The sequence below is a fragment of the Rhinoraja longicauda genome, chromosome 29, assembly GCF_053455715.1.
Source record: "Rhinoraja longicauda isolate Sanriku21f chromosome 29, sRhiLon1.1, whole genome shotgun sequence".
Lineage (NCBI taxonomy): Eukaryota > Metazoa > Chordata > Chondrichthyes > Rajiformes > Arhynchobatidae > Rhinoraja > Rhinoraja longicauda.
This window is the reverse complement of record NC_135981.1, coordinates 30,170,871-30,195,205: the sequence shown is the minus strand read 5'-3', so window position 1 is coordinate 30,195,205 and position 24,335 is coordinate 30,170,871. Positions and strand designations below refer to the sequence as shown.

The 24,335-nt window shown below is 46.5% G+C and overlaps 1 protein-coding gene across 1 annotated transcript in view; it reads left to right on the top strand.

The window, feature by feature from the left end:
- LOC144607597 (supervillin-like) overlaps positions 1-24,335 on the top strand; it is a 109,337-nt gene that overhangs the window by 60,150 nt on the left and 24,852 nt on the right. The window contains exons 15-18 of the mRNA XM_078424520.1: positions 6,295-6,571; positions 11,524-11,678; positions 19,264-19,366; positions 23,574-23,781. Of these exons, the coding sequence (XP_078280646.1) occupies positions 6,295-6,571; positions 11,524-11,678; positions 19,264-19,366; positions 23,574-23,781 (743 nt within the window). The remainder of the gene's footprint in view (positions 1-6,294; positions 6,572-11,523; positions 11,679-19,263; positions 19,367-23,573; positions 23,782-24,335) is intronic.

The window sequence follows — 24,335 nt, the reverse complement described above, 5'->3', positions numbered from 1 at the left end:
CTCCTCTGGCACCTACCAACCTTTGTGTAAAGAAGTTACCCCTCAGGTTTGTATTAAATCTTTCTACCCTCACCTTAAACCTATGTCCTCTGATTCTCTATCCCCTACTCTGGGCAAGAGACTGTGCATTTACCCCGATCTATTCCTCTCATGATTTTAGCCCTAACCCACTCCACCATTCCCTATAGCTCAGGCCCTCGAGTCCTGGCAATATTCTTGTAAATCTCTGCACCCTTTCCAGCTTAACATCTTTCCTATAACATGGTGCCCAGAACTGAACACATCACTCTAAATGCGACCTCACCAACATCTTATATAACTGCAACATGACCTCCCAACTTCTATACTCACTACTCTGACTGATGAAGAACCTTTTTGACGATATTATCTACCTGTGACACCACTTTCAGGGAACTATGTACCTGCACTCCTAGATCCCTCTGCTCTACAACACTCCCCAGAGCCCTACCATTCACTGTGTAGGTCCTGCCCATGTTAGATTTCACAAAATGCAACCCCTCACATTTTTCTGTATTCAATTCCATCAAGCATTCCTCAGCCCACCTGGCCAACCGATCAAGATCATGTCCCTTGTAGTTTTTATATCTTTCTATCTAGTTCCCAGTGGATACAAGCTAGCCTGTCCTCCTTTTCCTCATTCCTCCCTGCCCATTCCAGCCATTTGTGGACTTCTTCCATTGCATTACAACCTTCTGTACTCCTGATCTGGTCTCAACAATACTCTGTGAAGCTGAAGCAATATCCCCCGGCTTTTGTATTTAATTCTCCAGTAATTAAACTGAAAAGAGTGCAGAGAAGATGTAAACGGATGTTGCCAGGACTCGAGGTGGAGGTTGGGCAGGCTGGGACTTTATTCCTTTCAGTGCAAGAGGCTGAGGGCGATCTTATAGAGGTGTATAAAATCATGAAGGGAATTGATAGGGTGAATGCAGAGCATCTTTTACCTAGGCTAGGGGATTCCAGACCCAGAGGACGTAGGTTTAAGGTGAGAGGGGTAAAATAAGGAACTTGGAGGGCAGCTTTTTCACACAGAGGATGCTTTGTAAATGGAACGAGCTGCCAGAGGAGTAAGTTGATACAAGGATAGAAAATGGTTTAGAGGGATGTGGGCCAAATGTGGGCAAATGGGACCAGTGTGGATGGGGCATCTTGGTTGGCATGGACCAGTTGAGCAGTAAGGACTGTTTCCATGCTGCATGACTCTATGACTATCCATATTCTGACCTCTGGATGAAGAACTTTCATCCCGAGGTCCCAAATGGCTGCGTCTGAAATTTAAGACTCAGATCCCTGATTCTAGACAGCCAGCCAAGGGAAACATCTACCCGTATCTTCCCTGACAAACTTTATGGGAAATTTGCATATTTCGATGAGATCACCTCTCATTCTTCTGAACAAGAGTATACAAATCTAACCCACAATCTTTCCACATATGATAATCCAGGTATCCCAGTAATTAATCCAGTGAATTGCAAATGTTGGTGCTAAATTGAAGATATTCTGGGAACTGAATATTCGGGGTTATACGTCCTACGGAAAGGACAGGCAGGTGGGCAGAGGAGGTGGGGTAGCTCTGTTGGTGAGGGATGGAATTCAGTCCACGCAAGGGGTGACATTGGGACTGACAATGTAGAGTCACTGTGGATAGAGTTGAGGAATTGTAAAGGTAAGAAGACACTAATGGGAGTTATCTACAGACCACCAAACAGTAGCCTGGATAAAGGGTGTAAATTGCAGCAGGAGTTAAAATTGGCATGTAATAAAAGTAATGCCACTGTAGTTATGGGGGATTTCAATATGCAGGTAGACTGGGAAAATCAGGTTGGTTCTGGACCCCAAGAAAGGGAGTTTGTGGAGTGCCTCTGAGATGGATTCTTAGAGCAGCTTGTACTGGAGCCTAGCAGAGAGAAGGCAATTCTAGATTTAGTGTTGGCCAATGAACCAGATTTAATAAGGGAACTCAAGGTAAAGGAACCGCTTGGAGGTAGTGACCATAATATGATTAGTTTTAATCTGCAATTTGAGAGGGAGAAGGTGAAACCAGGAATGTCAGTGTTGCAGTTAAACAAAGGGGACTATGAAGGCATGAGAGAGGAGCTGGCCAAGGTTGAATGGAATACGATCCCAACAGGAATGATGGTGGAACAGCAATGGCAGGAATTTCTGGGCATAATCCGGAAGACGCAGGATCATTTCATTCCAAAGAGGAAGAAAGATTCTAAGGGGAGTAAGAGGCAACCGTGGCTGACAAGGGAAGTTAGAGATGGAATATAACTAAAAGAAAAGATGTATAACACAACAAAGAGTAGCGGGAAGCCAGAGGATTGGGCAACTTTCAAAGGACAACAGAAGGTAGCAAAAGGGGCAATACGGGCTGAAAAGATGAGGTACGAAGCGAAGCTGGCCAAGAATATAAAGAAGGACAGTAAAAGCTTCTTTAGGTATGTTAAGAGAAAAAGATTAGTAAAGGCAAATGTGGGTCTCTTGAAGGCAGAAACAGGTGAAATTATTATGGGTAACAAAGAAATGGCGGAAGAGTTGAACAGGTACTTTGGATCTGTCTTCACTAAGGAAGACACAAACAATCTCCCAGATGTACTAGTGGACAGAGGGTCTAGGGAGACAGAGGAACTGAAGAAATTTGCATTAGGTGAGAAATAGTATTGGGTAGACTGATGGGACTGAAGGCTGATAAATCCCCAGGGCCTGATGGTCTGCATCCCAGGGTACTCAAGGATGTGGCTCTAGAAATCGTGGATGCATTGGTGATTATTTTCCAATGTTCAATAGATTCAGGATCAGTTCCTGTGGATTGGAGGGTAGCTAATATTATCCCACTTTTCAAGAAAGGAGCGAGAAAAAAAACGGGGAATTATAGACCAGTTAATCTGATATCGGTGGTGGGGAAGATGCTGGAGTCAATTATTAAAGAGGTAATAACGATGCATTTGAATAGCAGTAAAAGGATAAGTCTAAGACAGCATGGATTTATGAAGGGGAAATCATGCGTGACTAATCTTCTGGAATTTTTTGAGGATGTGACAAGTAACTTGGATGAAGGGGAGCCAATGGATGGAGTGTATCTGGACTTTCAGAAAGCCTTTGATAAGGTCCCACACAGGAGGTTGGTGCGCAAAATTAGAGCACATGGTATTGGGTTAGGGTATTGACATGGATAGAGAATTGGTTGGCAGACAGGAAGCAAAGAGAAGGAATAAATGGGTCCTTTTCAGAATGACAGGCAGTGGCAAGTGGAGTCGCAAGGCTCGGTGCTGGGGACGCAACTATTTGCAATATATATTAATGATTTGGATGATGGAATTAGAAGTAACACTAGCAAGTTTGCAGATGACACAAAGCTGGGTGGCAGTGTGAACTGCGAAGAGGATGCTATGAGGTTGCAGGGTGGCATGGACAGGTTGAGTGAGTGGGCAGATGCGTGGCAGATGCAGTATAATGTAGATAAATGTGAGGTTATCCAATTTGGCGGCAAGAAGAAGGAGACAGATTATTATCTCAATGGTGTCAGATTAGGTAAAGGGGAAGTGCAACGAGACCTTGGTGTCCTTGTACACCAGTCACTGAAAGTAAGAGTGCAGTTACAGCAGGCAGTGAAGAAAAATAATGGCATGTTGGCCTTCATAACGAGAGGATTTGAGTATAGGAGTAGGGAGGTCGTTCTGCAGTTGTACAGGGCCCTGGTGAGACCACATCTGGAGTATTGTGTGCAGCTTTGGTCTCCTAATTTGAGGAAGGACGTCCTTGCTATTGAGGCAGTGCAGCCTAGGTTCACGAGGTTAATCCCTGGGATGGAGGAACTGTCATATGAGGAAAGATTGGAAAGACTGGGTTTGTATTCACTGGAGTTTAGAAGGATGGGATGGAATCTTATAGAGACATATAAGATCCCCTGGAGGGCTGGACAAGCTAGATGCAGAAAAATGTTCCCAATGTTGGGGGAGTTCAGAACCAGGGGTCACAGTCTAAGAATAAAGGGGAGGCCATTTATAACTGAGGTGAGAAGAAACTTTTTCACCCAGAGAGTTGTGAAATTGTGGAATTCTCTGCCACAGAAGGCAGTGGAGGCCAAATCACTGAATGAATTTAAAAGAGAGTTAAATAGAGCTCTAGGGGCGAGTGGAATCAAGGGATATGGGGAGAAGGCAGGCATAGGTTACTGATTGTAGATGATCAGCCATGATCATAATGAATGGCGGTGCTGGCTCGAAGGGTCAAATGGCCTCCTCCTGCACCTATTTCCTATGTTTCTATGTTTCTATTTAATTGAGTACGAGAGTTTCAAGGTCTTGCTCCAATTATCAAAAGCCTGGTGAGTGCATATGGGACGTGGCGTGCTGGTCTGGTCTCCTGAGCTGGGATCCTTCTGCAGCCACGTCTCTGTAATCCCCACAATGTCATATCTACCAATCTCTAACTGAGCCCCAAGCTCATCCACTTTATTTCTTATACTTCGCGCATTCATATATAGTACTTTTAATCCATTACTCATCTCACCTTTTACATCGATTCCTATTACACATGGCCATTCTCTCCTATTTCTTTGTGAGCTTTTTGTCCCATTAATTCTGAGGTCTTTCTTAACTTTTCCTATACTCTCTTTCCCTTTAACTCCATCCCTGACTATCCCATTTGAACCCCCCCACCCCCCTCCCCCACTATTTTGTTTAAACCCACCCGTGTAGCAGTGGCAAACCTGCCTGCCAGAATGCTGGTCCCCCGCCTGTTGAGGTGCAACCCGACCCTCTTGTACAATTCCCCCTTACTCCAAAACAGATCCCAGTGGTCTAAGAATCTAAATCCCTGCCCCCTGCACCAGCTCCTCAGCCACACATTCAGGGCCCATATCTCCCTGTTCCTGACCTCACCAGCATGAGGAACTGGAAGCATACCAGAGATAACCACCTTGGAGGTCCTGCTTTTCAGTCTTCTTCTGAGCTCTCTAAAGTCACGCCGCGGAATCTCTTTCCTCTTCTTCTCGACATCGTTTGTGCCGACATGCACTACCACTTCCCGCTGCTCTCTGTGACATCCTGGATCCTGGCACCAGGGAGGCAACACACCATCCTTGAATCCCGCTTGTTGCCGCAGAAACCCCTGTCTGTACCTCTCACGATGGAGTCCCCTACTACCACGGCTCTGCCTGACGTCGATCTCTTCGGTTTTGCCTCAGCGCCACGTTTTGCCTCGCAGTCCTGTCCGCCGCTCAGACTGGCAGTGTCTTCTGTCCCAACAGCTTCCAAGAGGGTGAACCTGTTTTCAAGAGGTACAACCCCCGGGGTCTCCTGCACTCCAAGCTTCCTTCCCTTCCTCACCATCACCCACCTTCTCTCTTCCAGTACCAGGTGTAAGCGGGGGGCCACTGACAATGAAAGAGAGACCGGGCAGGGGACAGCAAGAATGAAGGGTGTCCACGAAGGGGGGGGGGGGACTGAGAGTGTAAGGAGTCCCAGTGGGGGGCACTGAGAGTGTAGGGAGACCCAGCGGGGGGCACTGAGAGTGTAGGGAGTCCCAGCGGGGGGCACTGAGAGTGTAGGGAGTCCCAGTGGGGGGCACTGAGAGTGTAGGGAGTCCCAGTGGGGGGCACTGAGAGTGTAGGGAGTCCCAGTGGGGGGCACTGAGAATGTAGGGAGTCCCAGCGGGGGGCACTGAGAGTGTAGGGAGTCCCAGTGGGGGGCACTGAGAGTGTAGGGAGTCCCAGCGGGGGGCACTGAGAGTGTAGGGAGTCCCAGTGGGGGGCACTGAGAATGTAGGGAGTCCCAGCGGGGGGCACTGAGAGTGTAGGGAGTCCCAGTGGGGGGCACTGAGAATGTAGGGAGTCCCAGTGGGGGGCACTGAGAGTGTAGGGAGTCCCAGTGAGGGGCCACTGACAATGACGGAGAGACCGGGCAGGGGACAGCAAGAATGAAGGGGGGGGGGGGGGGGGCTGGCAAGGGCCACTTGCAGCCACTCGCCAGAGCAGGCTTGGTTCATGCTGCGAGCAGAAGACCAAACTCTTCAATGAAGTTTTTGTAACTTTGTCGGTGCCAGACTCTTGTGTACTGTCATTAGGTGAGGTGTGCTGTATGATGTCACCGGGCTCTCCGCAAAGCAGAGCATCTCACTGTACCTGGGTACAGGTGACAATAAAGTTTCATTGAATCGTTGAATTGTTTGTTGGAGCTGTCTCTGGTGGGCTCCAGTGTTGATCTGTTCATGACCAGAGGGATGTTACATCTCCCCATTAATGGCCTCCTTCTTCACTTTGTGTTGCAGCTGGAGAACCAGAATGAGCTGCGGCCGTTCGATGCGAAGCTGCTGCTTGCAGCCCAGCAGCTGCTGTGTGGGACGATGCTGGACGGGGTGAACGTGCAGCGAGGGTATGGGCTGCTGCCCATGGGCGATGGGAGGGTGTCCGAGCTGAAGACCGTGGATGTGGCAGTCTGGCACGTTCAGGAGTTTGAGCACAGCGAGCTGCCCAGGGAGAGTTATGGCCAGTTCCATGAGGGAGACACCTACATCATCCAGTGGAAGTATACAGTCAGCAGTCTGGGTAAAGCAACCTCTCCCTCCCCTTCTCTCCCTCATTTGTTATCTGCCGTGCAACAATGGGGGACCTGGCAGGGTGGGGGGTGGGGGGGGGGCACCAAGAACTTAGGGGGTCGTCTTGGAGAATTAAGGGGTCCCAGCATGCATGGGACACTGCGGCCATGTGTGGCAGCCACGTGTGGTGGCAGGCAGTATGTAGGAGTGTTCGGTACTTTGTCACTTTCTCGCCGGTGCCAGACATGTGGTGACACCTGTGTTCTGCCTAAGTTGTGTGCAAAACAAAGCTTTTCACTGTACCTCGGTACTCTCGGTACGTGACAATAAAGTATCATTCATTCATTCATTCACTCACTCATTCTCTTCCCGTTAGCAGAGCCATACAGCTCACAAACCCACCCTTCAGACCAACTCGTCCATGACGATCAAGATGCCCGATCAAAGCTGGTCCCACCTGTTCACATTTGGCCCCTGTCCCTCTAAACTTTCCCATCCAAACCTGGCCAAATGTGTTTTGAATGTGGTTCTTGCACTTGCCTCAACTCCCTCCTCTGGCAGTTTCTTCCACATACCCACCACTCTCTAAGGTTTCTATTGAATCTTTCCCCTCTCACCTTTAATCTCCATCCTCTGGTTCATGATACCCCTACTCTGGGTAAAAGATTCTGTGCATTTCTTCTGTATTCCGCTCAAACTTTTATACACCTCTATAAGCAGTGTTGCAGTGCTAATGTTTTAGGTTCCGGAGCTGTCACTGGTGCCGGGGCAGCCGCTGTTAAATTCCCCGCTTGTTAAAATTCTCCACTGTTCATTTTGGCTTTTTTTCACAAAGGTGCCGGAGTGGCGCTCCAGTTTGGTCCGGCAACACTGCACCCCTGTCTATAAGATCAGTGGTTTGGTCCGGCAACACTGCACCCCTGTCTATAAGATCAGTGGTTTGGTCCGGCTGCACTGCACCCCTGTCTATAGGATCAGTGGTTTGCTCCGGCTGCACTGCACCCCTGTCTATAAGATCAGTGGTTTGGTCCGGCTGCACTGCACCCCTGTCTATAGGATCAGTGGTTTGCTCCGGCTGCACTGCACCCCTGTCTATAAGATCAGTGGTTTGGTCCGGCTGCACTGCACCCCTGTCTCCTGTGCTCACTTATTTCCAACATTGGGTTTTATTTGACCTATGACTTTACGACGGGTGGTACAGTGGTGCCTCACAGCGCCAGAGACCCAGGTTCAATCCTGGCTTCGGGTGCTGTCTGTATGGAGTTTGTCTGTTCTACTTGTGACTGCATGGGCTTCCTCCGGGTGCTCCAGTTTCTTCCCATACCCCAAAGACATGTGGGTTTGTAGGTTAATTGGCCTCTGTAAATTGTCCCTAGTGTGCAGGGAGTGGATGAGGGAAGTGGGATAACATAGAACTTGTCTCAACAGGAGATTGATGGTAGGGGTGGGCCCAGTGGGCCGAATGGCCTGTTTCCATGCTGGATCTTTCAATTTACCAATGTTTCATTCAATCTCACAAAGGACAGGGACACATTTGGAGGCAGTCAATGGTCTGCCTGATTAGATCAATGGGAAGGAATCAAAAATAAACTAGCTATTTAAAATGGAGTGAGAACTGTCCTGGCACCATTAAACATCCAGCGGGTCCGGGTGGGTGCAGTGGGTCTGGGTGGGTGCAGTGAGTCTGGGTGGGGGCAGTGGATCTGGGTGGGGGCAGTGGGACTGGGTGGGTTCAGTGGGTCTGGGTGGGTTCAGTGGGACTGGGTGGGTTCAGTGGGACTGGGTGGGTGCAGTGGGTCTGGGTGGGTTCAGTGGGTCTGGGTGGGTTCAGTGGGTCTGGGTGGGTTCAGTGGGACTGGGTGGGTTCAGTGGGACTGGGTGGGTGCAGTGGGTCTGGGTGGGTTCAGTGGGCCATGGGTCTGGGTGGGGGCAGTGGGTCTGGATGGGGGCCATGGGTCTGGGTGGGGGCAGTGGGTCTGGGTGGGTGCAGTGGGTGTGGGTGGGTGCAGTGGGTCTGGGTGGGTGCAGTGGGTCTGGGTGGGTGCAGTGGGTCTGGGTAGGTGCAGTGGGTCTGGGTGGGCCACGATCGTGACTCTGCTGTGGTTTGTTCAGGTCCAGGAGTTGGTCCAGGAAAGTTAAGGGTTAACTGTACCGGCTGTCATAGGAATTTCCGCACCACAAAGGTTGTTGAGGAAACAAACCCTTTGGTAAACTGACATATACCTTTCACTGTAGAGCAACAATCATCATTTGTATATTACGGTTGGGTTGCAGTGTGTGAGGCTGTATTCCATTACCTGCTCCTCTTCACCACGGACACACGTAAATCCTGTTCCCCACTTTTCCACCATTTGTCCAGATGTGCCATGATTTGCGTTAATGACTGTATCCCATGAGGGAGATCAAAGCCAGCCACCCTCTGTGTTGGATCTTTTAGCTGCATATTTGTGATAGCTTGTAAGTCCCATTTGGCTTTCAAAACATGAGAGGTAACTTTTTCACAGAAAGGGTGATGGGTATAAGCAATTAACTGCCAGGGAGGTAGTTACTGCCAGAGGAGGCAGGTGCTATAAGAGGATTTGAAAGGCATTTGGACAGGTACATGGACAGGAAAGGTTTAGTGGGCTATGGACCAAATGCTGCCAAATAGAACTAGCTTGAATGGGACATCTAGGTTGTCTTGGGTGAGTAGGGCCCGTGCCCGTGTCCGTGTCCGTGTCCGTGTCCGTGTCCGTGTCCGTGAGTCTATGCCTCTATGTTTACTGTTTACTCTATAGACTTCACGTGACAAAGAATGTCATTACACAGGTCTATATTGCAACAAGCTAATCTGAATCTGATTTATTGATGATTGAGTGGAAGAAGGGTTTGTTGTGGAGGATTGTGAGAATTGCAATAATTTTTAGCAGAAATCATTTGGCTGACACTGCATGCAAACTTTAGCCTAAACATGTTGCTGCCAGATTATAAGGGGTGTGGTAGAAAATAGCAAAAACACCCAGTGTGTCCGGCAGCATCTGTGGAAGCCGAATAGGGTCATAATTTCTGGCCAATGACAACGGGAACAATGTGAAGGCAAGTTTAAGTTGTTAAAAGTGGAAGGAATAGAGGGAATGCTTGTAATGGACCCAAGTCCTCAAGAAGACTTCAGGGACGTAACTGCAGACTTCAGGGAAAATAGAGAAACAAATTGAAACTGGAAAACACAGCCACATGTCGAGAAATGATGTGATCTCTGAAACTATTACGTGCAATATTGAGTGTCAAGGGCTGCAACATGTTGCGAGAGGAAGTGTTCATGTTTTTTTAATTACTCTTCATTGGTGCTGCTTGATCTTGCTGTGTTTATTACAGCCAATGCACTGGTATCTTTAGGGACCAGAGATAGACCCAAAAATTGTAATTGAGGCAGTGCAGCGTAGGTTCACAAGATTGATCCCTAGGATGGCGGAACTGTCATATGAGGAAAAATTGAAAAGACTAGGCTTGTATTCACTGGAGTTTAGAAAGATGAGAGGGGATCTTATAGAGACATATAAAATTATAAAGGGACTGGACAAGCAAGATGCAGGAAATATATTCCCAATGTTGGGGAGTCCAGAACCAGGGGCCACCGTCTTAGAATAAAGGGAAGGCCATTTAAAACTGAGGTGAGAAGGAACTTTTTCACCCAGAGTTGTGAATTTGTGGAATTTTCTGCCACAGAGGGCAGTGGAGGCTAAATCACTGGATGAATTTAAGAGAGTTAGATAGAGCTCTGGGGGCTAGTGGAATCAATGGATATGGGGAGAGGTTGGGCATGGGTTACTGATTGTGGATGATCAGCCATGATCACAATGAATGGTGGAGCTGGCACGAAGGGCCAAATGGCCTCCTCCTGCACCTATTTTCTATGTTTCTATGTAAAAGCTGGAGTAACTCAGCAGGTCAGACAGCATCTCTGGAGAAAAGGAATAGGTAACATTTTGGATCGAGACCCTTCTTCAGACTGACAGCCAGGGGAAAGGTAAATGAGAGATATAGATGATGTAGAGAGATCTGGAACAAATGAATGAAAGATATGCAAAAAACGTGATGATGGTCAAGGAAAGATGGGACTAGTTCTCTCTCTCTGGTCCTTCAGTGAAGATCAATGTTCAAGGGAGCTCCCTCTCTCGAAGCTGCTGCTGACAGAGATTCTGCATGCTACACCTACACTGGTGTAGAACAGGGCCAGAATATATCTGCCAAAACAGCGAGGGTGGCTATGACTCTCTTTCCATGTGCCTGTGTGGTATAAAGGTTATCATCAACACATCACAGTGTACAGCACCCAATGCAGTAGAGATGCAGTAAAGATTCTGAAGGTAGGGTTGTCCAAATTCATCTCCATCTTCTTGGCCAAAGAGTAACAGAAGCATAAGGTTTTACAAACTTCTTTAGGGTCTTTAGAGTTTAGAGATACAGCACGGAAACAGGCTCTTCAGCCCACCGAGTGCATGCCGACCAGCGATCCCCGTACACTAGCACTATCCTACACACCGGGGACAATTTATAATCTTTTACTGAAGTCAATTAACCTGTGCATCTTTGGAGTATGGGAGGAAACCGGAGCACCCAGAGAAAACCCACACGGTCAAGGAGAATATGTACAAACTCTGTACAGACAGCAAGGATCAAACTTTGGTCTCTAGTGCTGTAATGCAGCAACTCTACCACTGCGCTGCTACCGCAACACGGTGAATGGCGGTGCTGGCTCGAAGGGCCAAATGGCCTACTCCTGCACCTATTGTCTATTGTCTATTGCGCCACTGTGCTGCCATACTGAACTACGGATCTGATCTAGATGGAGCTAGTCCTTGATATGACCTGATGCTGGAGATTTAAGTAGGGATCATCTTGCTCTTTAACGTTTAACGTGAGCCTGATTTGTTTTTAGACAATAAAGTCTCATGCAGTTTGGATCTCTGTATTTCTCTGCAGTGGCAAAGCGACAGACACCAGACCAGCTGAGCCGCTCTGGTTCTGGGAAGGAACGATCTGCCTATTTCTTCTGGCAGGGCAGTCAGTCGAGCATCAGTGGCAAAGGTGCCTCGGCATTGATGACTGTGGAGCTGGGCAAGGACAGAGAAGCACAGGTAGGATCACATCTACATGCATCTGATCTATCGTGATGTGGTCTGGTGATGGGGATTCAAAGAGGTGAAGGCCTGGCATTCTGTAAGGACACAATCAGAAATGCAGGAGAGAGGGACATGAATGAGATGGTGAAGTGAGAAGGTTTAGTTTCATTTAGTTTAGTTTAGAGATACAGTGCAGAACTTCGGCCCACCGAGTCTACGCCCACCAGCGATCCCCACACACTAACACTATCCTACACACACTAGGGACAATTTAGAATGATACCACCCCAAGTCAATTAAATTTGTCAGTCGGTAAAGGTCGGGAGAGCAGGATCAAGGACGACTGTTGGCTGAAAGCAAGTCAGTGTTAATTGCAGGTAAAAAGTCAGTTTAAAAAGAGTGCCAAAGGGACACTAGCAGTCAATCAGTGAAGCGCATACCTCCAAGCTCGACAGGAAGGCAGGATAGAAGTGAGTACGTGGATTGGCTGATCAATTAAATTAGAAGTTTGGTAAATTGGGCAATTAGGCAATTTAGTGACTGATATAAACAAGGCTTGCACAAGGGGTGTGGCCCTGTTGAGGGAAGTGCCCTGTGAGAAAAGTGCGAGTCGGTGACTGCGAGTCTTCGGCGAGGAGGCTGAGGTGAGGAGGCTACACTTGTTTTTGAGCCTGATTTTTTTTTAGACAATAAAGTAATGGCGGACAAGTTGGTGTAGTATGTTCCCTGCAGGATGTGGGATGGTAGGGACACTGCTGGAGCTTCTGGGAGCTACACCTGCAAGAACTGTGTCCAGGTGCAGCTCCTGAATGGACGTGTGGTGGAGTTGGAGAAGCAGCTGGAAGACCTCAGGGCCATCCGGGAATGCGAGAGTTTCCTGGACAGGACCTACTGTGAGGCTGTCACGCCAAGGGTCCAGGTCGAGCTAAGGTGGGAGACTGTTTCAGGGGGGAGCGAGCGTGGACTACAGGAGACCCCGGTGGCTGTGCCTATTGCAAACAGGTACACCCTCTTGGGAGCTGTCGAGGCAGAAGACGCTTCCAGTCCGAGCGGCGGACTGGTTGGCGGCTCTAATCCAGGCAAGGAGACTTGACCGGGGAGACCGAAGTCGGGAAGAGCCATAGTAGTGGGTGACTCCATTGTCCGAGGTACGGACAGTAGATTCTGTGGTGGCAGGCGGGACTTGAGGATGGTTTGTTGCCTCCCTGGTGCCAGGGTTCAAGACATCACGGAGCGGCTTCAGAACATCCTAGCGAGGGAAGGCGATCAACCGGAAGTAGTTGTGCATGTGGGCACGAACGACGTCGGGAGGAAGAGGAAGGAGATACTGCAACGTGAGTTTAGAGAGTTAGGAAGAAGACTGAGAAGTAGGATGTTGAAGGTGGTTGTCTCTGGACTGTTACCTGTACCTCGTGCTGGTGAGGGCAGGAACAGAGAGATCGGGGATATGAATGTATGGCTGAGGGGCTGGTGCAGGGAGCAGGGATTTAGATTTCTAGACCGCTGGGATCTATTCAGGGGTAGGGGTGACCTGTACAAAAGGGACGGGTTGCACCTTAACAGCAGGGGGACCAACATTCTGGCAGGTAGGTTTGCTAGTGCTACACGTGTGGCTTTAAACTAAGTAGTGGGGGGGAGGGGTTGACAAACTGGGAATATGAAGATGGAGTTAAAGGGGAAGCGAATACAGAAGAAATTGCAAAGGACTCTCGAATAAATGGGAAGGGAAGTTCTGGATGAGATATGAGAGTAAGTTCAGGGCCAATTGTGACCGGGGTGAGAGGGGAGGTGAATACCGAATTTAAAGTGTTGTATTTAAATGCACGAAGTATGAAAAATAAAGTGGATGAGCTTGAGGCTCAGTTAGACATTGGCAAGTATGATGTTGCGGGAATCACTGAGACATGGCTACAAGAGGACAAGGGCTGGGAACTGAATATTGAGGGGTACACAATGTATAGAAAAGACATATATAAGAAAATAACTGCAGATGCTGGTACAAATCGATTTATTCACAAAATGCTGGAGTAACTCAGCAGGTCAGGCAGCATCTCGGGAGAGAAGGAATGGGTGACGTTTCGGGTCGAGACCCTTCTGAAAAGACAGACAGGTGGGCAGAGGGGGTGGGGTCGCTCTGTTGGTAAAGAATTATATTCACTCCCTTGCAAGGGGTGACATAGAATCAGGAGATGTAGAATCAGTATGGATAGAAATGAGGAATTGTAAGGGTAAAAAGACCCTAATGGGAGTTATCTACAGGCCCCCAAACAGTAGCCTCGACATAGAGTGCAAGTTGAATCAAGAGCTAAAATTAGCATGTTGCAAATGTAATGCTACGGTGGTTATGGGAGATTTTAACATGCAGGTAGACTGGGAAAATCAGGTTGGTAATGGACCCCAGGAAAGAGAGTTTGTGGAGTGTCTCCGAGATGGATTCTTAGAACAGCTTGTACTGGAGCCTACCAGGGAGAAGGCAATTCTGGATTTAGTGTTGTGTAATGAACCTGATCTGATAAGGGGACTCAAGGTAAAAGAGCCATTAGGAGGCAGTTATCACAATATGATAGGTTTTACTCTACAAATTGATAGGGAGAAGGGAAAATCGGAAGTGTCAGTATTACAGTATAGCAAAGGGGATTACAGAGGCATGAGGCAGGAGCTGGCCAGAATTGACTGGAAGGAGGCCCTAGCTGGGAAGACGGTGGAACAGCAATGGCAGGTATTCCTGAGAGTAATGCAGAAGATGCAGGATCAATTTATCCCAAAGAGGAGGAAAGATTCTAAGAGGCACCCGTGGCTGACAAGGGAAGTCAAGGACAGCATAAAAATAAAAGAGAAGATATATAACACAGCAAAGAAGAGTGGGAAGCCAGAGGATTGGGACTCTTTTAAAGAGCAACAAAAGTTAACTAAAAAGGCAATACGGGGAGAAAAGATGAGGTACGAGGGTAAACTAGCCAATAATATAAAGGAGGATAGTAAAAGCTTTTTTAGGTATGTGAAGAGGAACAAAATAGTCAAGGCAAATGTGGGTCCCTTGAAGACAGAAGCAGGGGAATTTATTATGGGGAACAAAGAAATGGCAGATAAGTTGAACCGGTACTTTGGATCTGTCTTCACTAAGGAAGATACAAACAATCTCCCAGATGTTCTAGTGGCCAGAGATCCTAAGGTGACGGAGGAACTGAAGGAGATTCACATTAGGCAGGAAATGGTGTTGGGTAGACTGATGGGACTGAAGGCTGATAAATCCCCAGGGCCTGATGGTCTGCATCCCAGGGTACTTAAGGAGGTGGCTCTAGAAATTGTGGACGCATTGGTGATCATTTTCCAATGTTCCATAGATTTAGGATCAGTTCCTGTGGATTGGATGGTAGATAATGTTATCCCACTTTTTAAGAAAGGAGGGAGAGAGAAAACGGGAAATTATAGACCAGTTAGTCTGACATCAGTGGTGGGGAAGATGCTGGAGTCAATTATAAAAGACTAAATTGCGGAGCATTTGGATAGCTGTAACAGGATCGTTCCGAGTCAGCATGGATTTACGAAGGGGAAATCATGCTTGACTAATCTTCTGGAATTTTTTGAGGATGTAACTAGGAATATTGACAGGGGAGAGCCGGTGGATGTGGTGTACCTCGACTTTCAGAAAGCCTTCGACAAGGTCCCATATAGGAGATTAGTGGGCAAAATTAGAGCACATGGTATTAGGGATAGGGTACTGACATGGATAGAAAATTGGTTGGCAGACAGAAAGCAAAGAGTGGGGATAAATGGGTCCCTTTCAGAATGGCAGGCAGTGACTAGTGGGGTACCGCAAGGCTCGGTCCTGGGACCGCAGCTATTTACAATATACGTTAATGACTTGGATGAAGGGATTAAAAGTACCATTAGCAAATTTGCAGATGGTACAAAGCTGGGTGGTAGTGTGAACTGTGAGGAAGATGCTATGAGGTTGCAGGGTGACTTGGACAGGTTGTGTGAGTGGGCGGATGCATGGCAGATGCAGTTTAATGTGGATAAGTGTGAGGTTATCCATTTTGGTGGTAAGAATAGGAGGCAGATTATTATCTGAATGATGTCAAGTTAGGAAAAGGGAACGTACAACGAGATCTGGGTGTCCTAGTGCATCAGTCACTGAAAGGAAACATGCAGGTACAGCAGGCAGTGAAGAAAGCCAATGGAATGTTGGCCCTCATAACAAGAGGAGTTGAGTATAGGAGCAAAGAGGTCCTTCTGTAATTGTACAGGGCCCTAGTGAGACCGCACCTGAAGTACTGTGTGCAGCTTTGGTCTCAATTTGAGGAAGGATATTCTTGCTATTGAGGGCGTTGTAGGTTTACCAGGTTAATTTCCGGAATGGTGGGACTGTCCTATGTTGAAAGTCTGGAGCGGCTAGGCTTGTATACACTGGAATTTAGAAGGATGAGAGGGGATCTTATCGAAACATAAGATTATTAAGGGGTTGGACACGTTATTAAGGGGTCAGCCATGATCACATCGAATGGTGGTGCTGGCTCGAAGGGCCGAATGGCCTACTCCTGCACCTATTGTCTATTGTCTTTTGCCCAGTATAGAGGAATCAAGAATTTAGAAGGATGAGAGGGGATCTTATCGAAACGTATAAGATTATTAAGGGGTTGGACATGTTAGAGGCAGGAAACATGTTCCCAATGTTGGGGAATCCAGAACCAGGGGCCACAGTTTAAGAATAAAGGGTAGGCCATTTAGAACAGAGATGAGGAAAAGCTTTTTTAGTCAGAGAGTTGTGAATCTGTGGAATTCTCTGTCTCAGAGGGCAGTGGAGGCCAATTCTCTGAATACATTCAAGAGAGAGCTAGATAGAGCTCTTAAGGATAGCGGAGTCAGGGGGTATAGGGAGAAAGCAGGAACGGGGTACTGATTGAGAATGATCAGCCATGATCACATTGAATGGCGGTGCTGGCTTGAAGGGCCGAATGGCCTACTCCTGCACCTATTGTCTATTGTCTATAACATGAGTATAAGATGAGGGGAAAGATTTAATGGGAACCTGAGAGGTAATGTTTTCAGACAAAGGGTGGTGGTGTATGGAATGACCTGCCAGAGAAGGTAGTTAAGGCTGGTAGTATCGCAACTATTAACAAACATTTGGACAGCTACATGGATAGGACAAGTTTAGAGGGGTATAGGCCAAATGCAGGCAGGTGGGACTAATGTAGATGGGACATGTTGGTCAGTGTGGGCAGGTGGGACTAATGTAGATGGGACATGTTGGTCAGTGTGGGCAAGTTGGATCGAGGGGTTTGTTTCCACTCTGTAAAACTCTGACTTGGAAAATGATAGGATTGGAGGCATATTGTTCATGCTTAACCAACGTGTTCTTTCCAAAGTCTGTAGATGTCTACTGAGTTGTCCTCGCCTGAGAAGGTTGTCAAGGAATATCAATGTAGTATTTGATAAAGGAAAACTGACACCTGAGTTAGATTTAATTATGTGTAAGAAGGAACTGCAGATGCTGGTTTAAACTGAAGATAGACACATAAAGCTGGAATAACTCAGCTCATAAGGCAGCATCTCTGGAGAGAAGGAATGGGTGACTTTTGGATCGAGACCCTTCATCTAATACACCTAATATCCTCATTTTCCAGAGATCCACTGGACATTAAGGAAATGGAAAGATAATCGCACAATTGTACACTAGTACACTAGTACAATTGTACACAATCATTGCTCTCCAAACAAATGGGAGCAATGGATCTGATCTAAATTTTTTGAAGATTGTTGTCTGCAATTTTCAACCAGAAGATAAAGCAAGTTCCTTGACCTTACACTGAGCTTAGAGTCATCGAGTCATACAGCATGGAAACACGCCCTTCGGCCCAATTCATCCATGCCAAGCAAGGTGACCCATCTATGCTATTTGCCTGCATTAGGCCCACGTCCCTCTTCACCTTTCCTACCGTGAACGTTGATCGATGGACGGCATCGTGGGCCGAAGGGCCTGTTTCCATGCTGTAGCTTTTAATCAGTCAATCAATCAACCAGGTTTCAAGGATTTGGATCAATGATGGAGAAAGAACACTTTGACCATATAAAATCTAAAATGAAACATTTGTTAAAGCAATAATAAAAGCACCAATAAAACTGAGTTGCACACGCCACTCGACTGAATGTGGGGAATGTTGAATGTGGGGAACTCCTGTTTATGCCACTTGACCAGAGACTCGAGTCAAAGCAGCGTTCCGGATTCACTGAACGATGAGAAGTTCAGTGAGTTTGCTCACCGCAATCACTCATGTAATCAATCATTCTGGAAGGCGACTCCGGACTGTCAAAACAACCACAGCCAGACATAAAAATAGCTTTTTTTCCCACGAGTGGTAGTTCTACTCAATAACCAAAGGCTGTAGTTTATTTTTTGCTCTGGTTTATTTTCACCCACATGTTTAGACCGTAATGTTGTATCCCTATTGTTTTGATGTGTTTATGCTTTATTCTTAATTGTTAACTGTATGTTTGTGTTGTCATTTGTGAGCGGAGCACCAAGGCACATTCCTTGTATATGCACATACTTGGCCAATTAACTCATTCATTCATTCATTCATTAAGCCTGCACTCCTTCCCGAATCTACAAACAGCAGTCGATTGTGTTAAAAGCAGCTCTCCCCACCCAATACAAACCGGGTTATTCATGACATCAGGAACAGAGCAAGAACTCAGTTGTCTCTGGGCAGAAAATATTTATCTTATCGTATTGCACTGTGTCCTTGGAGCTGCTTGAGTGGCCTCATGATTTACTGTTTCTTCCAAGGGAGCCCAATTATTTTCCTAAGCACTTAATTGTTTGACAAGTGAGCCTGCTTGCTCAGTTGGCAGACAACTGAATTTTAGCTGAAAATCATGTTTTAACCCCTCACATTCCCCTGCTGTAAATTAGCCCAGGTCTAGGTGATTGGAGGGGAAATTTGGAAAGTTGGCTGTGTGAGGGAGAATAGGTTGCAGGAGTTGAAGGAATGGCATTGATGGGAATGCTGATCTGATCAGCCAAATGAAAAGAAAACATTTGAAGTACGGGAAATCAAGGCCAGAGTTGCACTGTCACCTATGTTCATTTCTCATTCTGTTCCATGGGCGCTACACAATGCGCTGTACATTAGAAATACAGTCTGTAGCCCTGCACCATCATTATCTTCAGTTCTCTATGTTGTCACTTTTAGTTCAGTTTAGTTTAGTTTAGAGATACAACGTGGAAACTGGCCCTTTAGCTCCACGGTGAACATCGATCCCCCATACACTAGTTCAATGTTATCCCACTTTCACATCCTACACGCAAGGACCAAATAACATACAAAGCTGCTCGTCTTTGGGATGTGGGTAGAAACTGGCACACCCAGAGAAAACCCATATGGTCACAGGGATATAACGTACAAACACTGCACACCTAGCACCTGAGGTCAAGATCGAACCTGGGTGTCTGGCGCTGTAAAGCAGCAGCGATACCAATCCGCCACTGTGCTGCCTTTTCTTGATGCAAAATCTCTTAGTTAATCCAGAGTTGCTGAGAGGAAATGTCAGGTTAGTTAATGAAGGGTTAATTAATGTTGGTGCTATTTCCTAGGTGCTGGTATCACAGGGGAAGGAGCCGCCGTGCTTCCTGCAGCTGTTCCATGGTGGAATGGTCATTCACTCTGGCAGGAGGGATGAGACTAGAACACCACAAGGTTTGTATTGCAAACTTTTGATCAGTTGGTTTACAATTTACAGTTTCGTTTATTGTCATGTGTACCGAGGTACAGTGAAAAGCTTTTGTAACGTGCTATCCAGTCAGCAGAAAGACAATACATGATTACAATCGAGCCATTTACAGTGTGTAGGTACATGATAAGAGAAAAACATTTAGTGCAAGGTAAAGCCAGCAAAGTTCGAGGGTCATCAATGAGGTAGATAGTACTTCAGGACCGCTCTCTGGTTGTGGTAGGATGGTTCAGTTGCCTGATAACAGCTTGGAAGAAACTGTCCCTGAATCTGGAGGTGTGCATTTTCACACCTGTACCTTTTGCCTGATAGGAGAGGGGAGAAGAGGGAGTGGCCAGGGTGTGACTGGTCCTTGATAATGCTGCTGGCCTTGCCGAGGCAGCGTAAGGTATAAATGGTGTCAATAGAAGGGAGTTTGTGTAATGGTCTGGGCTGCGTTCACAATTTGCTGCAATTTCTTGCGGTCTTGGATGCAGCTGTTCCCAAACCAAGCTGTGATGCATCTTGATAAAGTGCTTTATATGGTGCATCTGTAGAAGTTGGTGAGAGTTGTTGGGAACATGCCGAACTTCCTAAGCCTTCTAAGGAAGTGGAGACGTTGGTGTGCTTTCTTGGTCGTTGCTTCAGTATGGGTATGTTTTTGGTGATATTGACTTCGAGAAATTTGAAGTTTTCAGGGAAGGAAAGGAAATGGATTCTGTTTGGAAAAAGAAAGACTTTATAAATAAATAAAATACAAGAATCATGATAATGTTATGACAGACATTTAAGAATAGGAACAGTCCTCCCTCTAGATAACTGTTTTTGATCGCAAGGGTAATGGTATTTTTATAAACTGTGTGTAAGTGCGTACAAGCTGATTATATGCATCTCACATGCTCTAATCTCACGTGACTGCATCAGGAAAAATGGTGTGGTCTCTATTTCCTATCATCCATTTATTGTGCATTTTAAATCACCCAGCCGCTGTCTACCTATATCTCTGAACGCCCTTGTCTTTCTTCTTTATTTTCCCCATATAATCAGCTTCACTGACACAGAGTTTCCTTTTGCATCCAGTATGTCTCAGTTGTTCAGTAAAAACCATGACCATGGCAGAAATGGCAAATCTTTCTTTAGTATTGTTACAGTGAAAAAGTGCAAGGTTCACGATGAGGTAGGATGGAAGATCACATACCACCTGATGGAGAACTGTTCAGTGGGGATGAAGATGTTCCTAATTCTGGTGTTTTGTATAGTTTAGTTTAATTTAATTTAGTTTAGTTTAGTTAATTGTACCGAGGCACAGTGAAAAGCTTTTTGTTGCGGAAAAACTTCACATGATTACAATCGTGTTGTGCACAATATACAGGGTAAAAGGGTTAACATATTGTGCAAGATCACAAAAGTCCAGTAAACTCCAATTAAAGATATCCAAGAGTTCCCAGTGAGGTAGATGGTAGCTCAGAACTGCTCTCTAGTTGTTGTTAGATGGTTCAATTGACCGATGGCAGCTGGGAAGAAACTCCCTGAATGTGGAGATGTGTGTTTTCTCCATTCTGTACCTCATGCTTGATGGGAGAGGGGAGAATCGGGAGTGACTGGGGGTGAGACTGGTCCTTGTTAATGTTGCTGGCCTTGCTGAGGGAGCGTGATGATGCTTTCATGCTTTTATATCTTCTGGGAGAGGGAAGAAGAGGGAATGATGGGGATGAAAATGGTCTGATTATGTTGGCTGTATCGCTGGGCAGTGTGAAGTGCATGTAGAGTTGATGGTGGAGAGATTGATCTGTGATATGCACTATACGATATCCATAACTGCAATTTCTTGTGGTCTTGGGCAGGACTGTTGCCAAACCAAGCGATGATGCATCCCAATAGGGTGCTTTCTAAGGTGCATCTGTGGAAGTCGGCAAGAGTCACGAGAGACATGGCAAATTTCCTTAGTCTTCTGAGTAGGTAGAGGTGTCGGTGTACTTTTTCAGCTTAAATGTGGTTGGTTCAGGACAAATTGTTGGTGATATTTGCACCTTTAACTTTGCATCTTGATCATTTGGAACCCTTGAAGGTGCACTCTGGTGCACCGGGACATGTTCACCACTTTGCATTCAAAATCAAGAACTAAATCCTTTGCCTTGCTGGCACTGAATGCATGTCACCACGTAACCCTATCAGAAACATTTTTCCCAGGTTGAAAATATCAAAGAGTAGAAGGTTTAGCTTGCAGGTGAGGGGCAAAGTTTGAAGGAGATTGCAGGACAGGTTTTTTACACACAGTCATGGGTACCACCAATACACCACCAGGGATGACGGTAGAGGTAGATGTGATAGTGGCATTTATGAGGTTTTTGGAGAGGCACATGGATATGGAGAGAATAGAAGGATATGGAAAAATGTGCAGACAGAGATTAGTTTAATTTGGCATCATGTTTGTCACGGACACTATGCTAAAGGGCTTGTTCCTGGGCCGTAATGTTCCACATTCTAGGTTAGCCCTTGAAGCACTGATAACAATACACGACTCAACTCTTGTGTAAAGCCCCTTCCTGCCAGATGTGCCTTCAACTTTAGTGCGTAGAAAGAAACTGCAGAGCTGGTATATACTAAAGATAAATATAAAGTGCTGGAGTAGCCCAGCGGGTCAGGCAGCATCTCTGGTGAAAAAGGATGGGTGACGTTTCAGGATGGGACCATTCTCCAGACTGAAAGTAAAGGGGAGAGACCTAAAGGTAAGAAAAGGCCGGAACAAAGCAGGACCAGGAACAGATGGCCAAGGAAGGGTAGAGCTCATAATGGTCCATTGTTGGCTGAGGAAGAAGTGATAACAAATAGATACAGGGATGCAAACAGTGGAACTAGTAGGACAACTAGGGTGGGGGAGGGGGGGGGGGTGGGAATGCAAGGGATATTTGAAATGACCAGACTTAGTGTCTCCCTATAAATTATAATCATTATTGAAATGACACGTTAAATCCTACTGAGGAGGCATCTGGCAGTGTGTCTCGGTTGTTCAGCCTTTCACCTGAGTCTGAATGTTGTGAGTTCAGGGATTCTCAACAGCCCTTTAGTGTGTGAGCCAGTTGCGTGCAGTAATGAGGGAGTACCGTATTGTTTAGCGCTGGCCCATTGACCTGTGCAGCTGGAAGTCAAATATGTCAAGGTGCTGTATTAGGAAAGCACACTGAATGTTGTTAGTATCCTGACTAATCCCTATCCTCAGCCACCACTGTCCACACTTAGCCAGAGGGTGGTGAATCTGTGGAATTCATTGCCACATCCATGGGACTTCTTCATACAGAGAAAGACAGATTCTTGATTAGTAAGGGGTTATGGGGAGAAGGCAGAAGGTGGTTAAGAGGGAAAGGCCATGATGGAAGGGTGGAGTAGACTTGATGGGCCAAATAACCTAATTCTTCTCCTATAACTTATGAACATGGGCAGCCTATTCATTTCTTTGTAACTGCTCTGTATTTTTGTATCCGTGTCTGTCCATAGTTCACAAAATAATTTATTGTCTCCAAAGCATTTTAGAATGTTGGGGACATAAAAAAGAACCATTATGTTAATTAGCTTTTTGCTCCTTTTGCATTCTGCAGCTGTTGGTGAGTTATTGTAATTCCACACACAGTGAAGGAATGAATTACTTTGATGTTATCATCGTTACATTGTAACTGTGTCGGCGCCCTTTACGTGGCGACTCTTTGCATACCTTGTGTATGGAATGCAAAACACAACTTCACTGTGACGTATCACATGTGATAATAAACTATCAATGACATTGGGGACAATTCCCCAGCTTTTTTATTTAAAGCAAAAATAGATTTATTCAAGTATTTACAATTCTAAATAATTCAAAACAAAATTATCCTCCATGGTGCAAGTAAAACAAATATTCTTAAATAACTATTTCCTTTTCCTTATTAAGGATGATTCCACCCCCACCCCTGTCGCTCAATGGTCCTGCAAATCCCCCGGGGCGCCCATGGACAGTGCCTAGTCCGTCTCTACTACTGCCTGGGTCGGAAGTAATCCCGGAAAAGGGGCAGGCAGCCGGCTCAGGCAGAGCCCTCTTCCACCTGGTGCCGTGACTCGCGGATGGCCAGCTTGGCAGCCCCCCTCTTCAGCGCGTGTTGCTGTGGTGTTCACATTACAGTGACGCTTGCACTCTGTGCTTGTCTGCCGTGTTTTCTGCAGGTATCTTGCGACTGTACTCGGTGCAGGGCGAGGTTGCAGTGGAGGGCCGTCTCCTGGAGGTCGAGTGTGACTGCAGCAGTCTGCGCTCTAGGGCTTCACTGGTGCTAGTGAACACCCAGCAAGCACTGGTGTACCTCTGGCACGGCTGCAAGTCGCAGGCCAACATGAGAGATGTCGGCAGGAATGCAGCCAATATGATTAAAGACCGGTAAGGAAGATATTCATTACAGAAAATGTTTGGACACTAATGTTTACATTAAAGAATGTGTTTCCAACATCACCTCCCTCCTCCCCAAGGGTAAGGAATTCCAACAGTATCGACTCCAGGGCATTTGTGTCCACTTGTTTTTTTATTTCCACATTGTGAAACGCTGGCTATGTGAGATCCCCAGACATTGGGCACCCATGAACAATCTGCAGGCAACAGCGAGGTTTACAGTAAGGCTTGGTTTTCCAAGCATTTGGTCCCAAACTCTTCCCAGTGTGCAACCTAGGTGCACACACGTTCCTCCATTTCCCTTTTCCCCTGTCCCCCTTCTACCTGCATTCCTTCCACTGGCCTCATGATTCAAGCCTCTTCTCTCCTTATTTCACCACCTTTACATCTCTGGCCTTTATCCACCCATCCGGCCCAGGTGACTTCTTCACCTTCAGCCCTTTCAGCTTCCCAGGTACCTTCTCCCTAGTAATTTCATTCCAAAGAGGAAGAAAAATTCTAAGGGGAGTTAGAGGCAACCATGGTTGACAAGGAAAGTTAGAGAT